Genomic DNA, 6,009 nt, shown 5'->3' with positions numbered 1-6,009 from the left:
GGTGTCAATCTAACAAGGTGGCGACACATCAGTCGAAGAAAAGTCTTTCATCTTTGGAACAGCGCTCAGATGCCTGCAGCGCGACCTGACCATAGAAAAGCCCTAAAAGCCCAGCGATACGATCTACTCCATGGAGCCGAAGGGAACTATTGAATAGCTAACTGGAGGAGCAGCTCTGCCTACTTTCTATGGCCTTCTAACAAATTATCCTTTGACTGACAATTTAATTGCGTAAATTTTACTTTAAACGTTGTTTAAAATAAAATACTTATTTAGAAAAAAATACAGCGTACCCTTTCAACTGTTGCAGCTTCCAAGTTGAGCATGCTTTACAATTTTCGCATTATAGGTTTTACAGAATATATTTTTATACTCTAGCAGATGAAGGCTGTTATAATAACTTTGATTTAACAAAAAATCTTTATGCAGATATTTGATATCTGCAATTTGTTAAGCATGCTAATAATTAAAATGTTGCACACTTAAAAGAAGTGAACTTTTGTATCTTTTACATTTAAGGGATAAACTCGTCTATAGCAGAGAACTGCTGGATGTTTCCTCTTAAAGATTTAGGGCATTAGTCGATTCCTAAAATCACCGTCCACTTGTACAGTAACAAAAGATGGTCCAAATTCAAATCAATGCCCAGATTTCTCTCTTTCACAATGACGTTAAGTACTTGTTTCATGTTACAGTATCCCTTTTTCAACCAAACGACCGTTTCAGATTTTCACCAATATATATATATATATGTCTGTAGTACTAGGGTGTTGTACCGTGTTAGCCATTATGAATGTAAAGAAAAGTCAAGCAAAATGACACCTTTTATAAAAGGTGTCATTTTGCTTGACTTTTCTCTACACCAATATATATATAAATATATTAGAATATCCATGTTCCACAGATAAGTTTTACAAGAGGTTTTATTACTCTGGAGATATTGGGATGTCTGATAAATCAAATGAATAACGGAGGATTCATATATATAATGCTTTCCCATAGGGAAAATCAGATGCCATATATATATATATATATATATCTTCTTTAATAAAACCCCTGTGTGCATCCAGGGGTCAGGGGTATCCCTGTGTGTGTCTTCTGGTGACGTTCTAGCGCCCGTTAATGTCTAGTATATATATATATCTATATATATATCTATATATATATATATATATATATATATATATATATATATTCTATCTGTTTTGTCGACTTCATGGAGACATTAGGCGTGTCTCTATCAAAAGGCTTAATCATACAAGTGCATTTACTTAATCGATCTTTTGCAGATCATTGCAATCTGAAAGGCAAACCAGAACACTAAGGAGAACTCAAGAACACACTGACCAAATTACACAAAATGGACAGAGACCTTTAACACAAAACATCATGTGTGTTAATGATATATACTCAGAGCTGGATTACCAGTTATGAAATAGGCCCTCATGTAAGGTATATTGTAGGATATAAATTAATTTAAATGTAATGGCGTCAGACAATCATTTCACTGATTTACAACTAATGTTGTGGGATGAGACACAAAGGGATATAGAAACGCACACACACATACATATATACTGTATATATATGAATGCAACTAAAAGACGTTATTAGGACAGTTTGAAGGGAATTTGTATGGAAGCACGATAAACATAATAAATCTGAGAATTTTTTTTAAATGCACCATGAAATGAAATGGAAATGCACGAAGACATATTATGTTCTTACACTATAAGGTTGCAGTCCCTTTTTAATTTGCATATCAAGGTATCACAGAACCTCATCAAACAACAGAGTTATCGGGGAGTGTCACTTTTAGTGGTGATGTGTAAGGACAAATAAAATACCAATATTTTTTTTCTTTAAGAGCATTAATAATCTGAAACTTCATGTAGGTCCACCATTTTAAAGAGGGGCCTAATCTAAAGAGGTGAAACAACTTATATTTTTGACTTTATTTTTTCTAAAAGTACAAACTTTGCAAAATCTAATACTGCTTAAACTTAAATCTTAAAAACACATGGAAAGATACAAAAACAGATATTATTGTTTGATGGATATTATTGTTTACCCATCAAAATTAACACAATATGTAAGAATGTGATTTATTTAATAAGCATATGAAAGGGAACTGTACTAGTCTGAGGAGTTTAAAAATAAAAAAACATGCAAATGGGACAATTGCTAAGGAAACCAGAGGAAGAAGTATGGGTCTTTTCAGTCACATAGTTTATTTTAATAAAATAGGCAGCCATATTTCCTCAACCCAGTAGTTACTTGGAATCCATGGTCTAAAGGAATTGTAGAGATGCCACAGAAGGACTACACATCAGCTGAACATATATATTATTTTATTATCTTAAAAGGCATAGAACACCCAATTTCTTTCCACCTGACTGTAGTTGTCATTTTTTGACAGTCAATGAATAAAAGCTATAAAATGCACCAAGTGCATTATCAAAAAACAACCTCTAACTTGTTTAATGGAAGTATTAAGAAAGCATGTAAGAAACAGATTTGAATGTAGCAATGCATCCTACATTAAATGTGCTTTACTCATAAGAGAATGCATAGCTCAGGAGTTTACCAAATTAATATTTTAAATGCACCTTTAAAAACCAATGTGATTAATAATTTATAGAATATACTTTAAAACAAAAAAGACAAACCAATGGCAATATTTTAAGAAAACATTAATTTAACTCTTTTAATATCTGGTGCTCAAAAGGTAGCAGTTGATACAGTACATCAGATTTGTGGAATAGTGTCTTAATATCATACACCAGAAGTTAATTTATTCACAGATGAACAAGACATTTTTCACACTACTTTCATGTAGGAGATACATTTTTTTTAAAGCATCTAAAAAGTGTCATTAATGCAACACAAAGCATTATCTTCAATAATTCATATGTTCAAAAAAAAAAAATATGAAAGGTTTACAGTAACTAATATACATATAGATTAATGTGCTAACAGTCTCTTCACTTGTGCATTACAATATGCACGTTCAGCTAAAGGTACCCTGCTACCAGTATTATGCAATTTTACATCTATATTTTTACTTTTTAAATCCTCCTTCACTGAAGGTAGAACATATAGCTAACAAATATACTACTAACCACATCTATCCCTTTTAGGAATAAGGAGAAGACATACAGCTAGAAACAAATTGCATAACTATACAGGCAAACACACCTAGCTTAAAACAATGAGCGTGCATCCTTTATTATTGTAACACACTCACTTATTTTAAAATGTTCTAAACTGGGACATCCAGAGTCTGTTACAATAAAGGTGCAAAACATGATGACTACAGATAAGCTGTGCTTTCCAAAAGAGCTTTGCTAGGATGTCCTTGGTCAATGACATGGGTTTCTCTGGGAACTTTCTGTGTTCAGTGAAAGCAGTGAGCAAGATGCCGATATGTACTGTACACAAGGGTCAGTAGTATCCTGTCAGCTGGCTGACAGTTCAACAGTGCCAAAGCATTCAAGCTCCCAAGTCCTCCGATTAACTGTCCCAATGAAGACATGTACATTTTGTATGAGGCCGTCCATTACTCCCCCCACAAAAGTCCGTCCGTCCACAGATGTTAATCCTTCTACTAGGTAGGTTTACTTGAAAGGCCCTGTCAGTCCCTTTTTGAGTGTCAGCTTCACCAAGGCCTCCACATTGATTTGGCATAGGCAGCAGCGTTGGGCACATTCTGGGCTCCGGGGGGTGCCAAGTGTGTCGGCTGAAATGTGGCTCTGCTCGGTGTCTGTCTCGTCCAGATCCGAGCAGAGATCCTCGCTGGACGTGGTGGATGGGGCAGGCGAGGGCACCGAGGAAGGTTCGCTCGTAGGCCAAGTGCTGCTGTTGTTATTGGTGGGCTCCGACATTAAATCCACAAGCATGTCCTGGAAATGATTTTCACTCAGAGGCATAGACTCCAAAAGGTGGTTCAACAACTCGGCAGCTACCGTTGCGTCGATTCCCGGGCAGTTCGACACGAACATGTGTACCTCGTGCATGCACTGGATGTAACCTGCTGCGAACCTCTCGCTTGCTTCCCGGTTTATGGTATCTGTTTCTGCCAATAAATAAAAAAAAGAGAATCAACAATTTGCATATTGGCAATTACTCACGTTGGGTAAAACACAACTTTATGACAACCGTTTGGAATCACGTAAGCACCGAACATACCGACAGCTCGATTCCGAAGAATATTTTCCACTCGCTTTACAGTCATTTCTAGAACTTCAGCATTCTCCATTTTAGTATGAAACTGTGAAGCAAAAAGGCAAAAACAAGAGTTAACGCGCAATCTAGCCATCAGGCACGCATCTGAAGCGCAGATCGTCCGCCCCCCCTAAACACACACACTCACACACACAAACGACTTACTTCTGCGTCTGACAGAAGACCCCGCAGCTCTTGCAAACTTTCATTTATGCGTGCACGTCTCTTTTTCTCCACTAAAGGTTTCCTGGCCTGCAACAGATAAAGAAGAAAAGGGTGGGTCGGGATGCGTTCCATTAATTTCCATCCAAGTGAGCCGTGCCAGTCGCATACAGTAACGTATATATTCACAAAGCACACGTTTCCGTTTGATCAGGTACCTTTCTGTCTCCTTTAATCCCAAAGTATTCGTCTTCCTCACGGCTAGTTCCTGTTTTGTTGGGCTTTGATACAGGAGCCATGTTGTTTCGGCCGCCCCCCCTCCCGGAATACTGTAATCCACAGTTACGCGTGGCCGCCCGAGAGAAGCAGCTGGCAGGCAGGCAGGCAGGCAGGCGGACACAACACAAGCAAATAATCCAACCTTCCAACTGATAGGCCTGAGTAGCACTGGAGTTGCCAACGGAATGTCGTTTCGGGTATTTATAAGGTCTTATTTGCATATGAATAGTGGGTTCGTTTCTGCGGACCTGAAGACGCCAGAGCGCACCACCCTTCAGCCAATGGCGAGACGCGCCTTTGTTCCTCTGCTCGGCCGCTTGGGGCTTTCGCCAGCGTGGACACGTACAGGACCCTGACAAGCAAGGAAATTATTTCTTGGTTTGACATTGCCACCTTAGCCAAATATTGAATAGATTTTCTAATGCCAGTAATAGCTTATACAAAGTGCTTCAACTGTAAAGTAACTTATAGGTATGAAATCAACAGCAGTTCTGAATATTTAAGTTTTAGAAGAATTGGATCAAACAATATGCATTTTTTTTTTTGCGATGAGCCTTTAGGTGTATATTAAAACAAGGACAGACTGTTCTCTGCCTTCTTATCTTTTGTTCTACTGACCTTTCACCTAATAACTGTGCAATTGTTAACGTGTCCTTAATGTACCCGTATTGTTCGATCATTTCGAATATACAAATACATGAACATCATTACAAACAATTGTAAACATGAAACACAAACATTCTCAAGCCTCTCCAGTCTGATGCAGGGTAGTGGATGACCCATCCTGGCAGTGCCGGGCACAGCACAGCAAATTGCTGTGGACAGAGAGATCGATCATCACAAGTCTTAAAAATCAAGACTGTGTATAATAAAGCTATAGTAGAGACACCTTTACTAAAAGATATCAAAGACATTTGCCGGAACTTTGGGATCAGTGCAAATAATGAGGCGCTTAAAAAAAAGTTTAATTTTTTTCAGATATATTTACATTCTTTTGTTTACCAATTTCCTAATTATAATTTCGAAACAGTTAGTATTATTCTAGAGACTTACATTCAGCTATTACACCAGTACATTTTTTATTTGGCTTGCTTTTCCTATATTCTCTCGCGTTTCATTGTGGAAGTGTGCTTTATGATGGGTTGGTTTCCCTTTCAGTGTTTGTTTCTGCGCTGAAGTGAATATGAAGTGAAATAAACTAGATGTCCATGACCTAATAATACAATAAGCGGGTGCAGAAAGTGGACTGGTAATGATTTATTCTGTTCTGTAGGCGTTTGCAACGCTAAAGGGCAGTAAATGAGGAACTAATATGGAAATCCAGTGCACCTAAATATCCACAAA

At 37.6% G+C, this 6,009-nt stretch overlaps 1 protein-coding gene across 1 annotated transcript; it reads right to left on the bottom strand.

The window, feature by feature from the left end:
• Positions 1 to 2,334: 2,334 nt before the first annotated feature.
• On the bottom strand, positions 2,335 to 4,984 carry LOC114646266 (transcription cofactor HES-6-like). The gene is made up of 4 exons (XM_028794384.2): positions 4,605 to 4,984; positions 4,390 to 4,476; positions 4,189 to 4,270; positions 2,335 to 4,075 (listed from the first exon to the last, which is right to left on the bottom strand). The coding sequence occupies exons 1-4, from the start codon at positions 4,884 to 4,886 to the stop codon at positions 3,618 to 3,620; spliced, it is 909 nt and encodes a 302-aa protein (XP_028650217.2). The 5' UTR covers positions 4,887 to 4,984; the 3' UTR covers positions 2,335 to 3,617.
• Between the last annotated feature and the right edge of the window lie 1,025 nt (positions 4,985 to 6,009).

This window comes from Erpetoichthys calabaricus, chromosome 2, assembly GCF_900747795.2.
Source record: "Erpetoichthys calabaricus chromosome 2, fErpCal1.3, whole genome shotgun sequence".
Lineage (NCBI taxonomy): Eukaryota > Metazoa > Chordata > Cladistia > Polypteriformes > Polypteridae > Erpetoichthys > Erpetoichthys calabaricus.
Note: the sequence above shows the minus strand (reverse complement) of the source record. Positions and strands in the feature narration are given on the sequence as shown.

Bases quoted from the DNA above. Each gene is read 5' to 3' on its own strand.
- LOC114646266 (XM_028794384.2), bottom strand. From the start codon at position 4,886: ATGCAAATAAGACCTTATAAATACCCGAAACGACATTCCGTTGGCAAC. The intron at 4,477-4,604 runs GTACCTGATCAA...TATCTGTTGCAG, and splicing joins GGATTAAAGGAGACAGAAAG to GCCAGGAAACCTTTAGTGGA. The intron at 4,271-4,389 runs GTAAGTCGTTTG...TTTGCTTCACAG, and splicing joins GTCTTCTGTCAGACGCAGAA to TTTCATACTAAAATGGAGAA.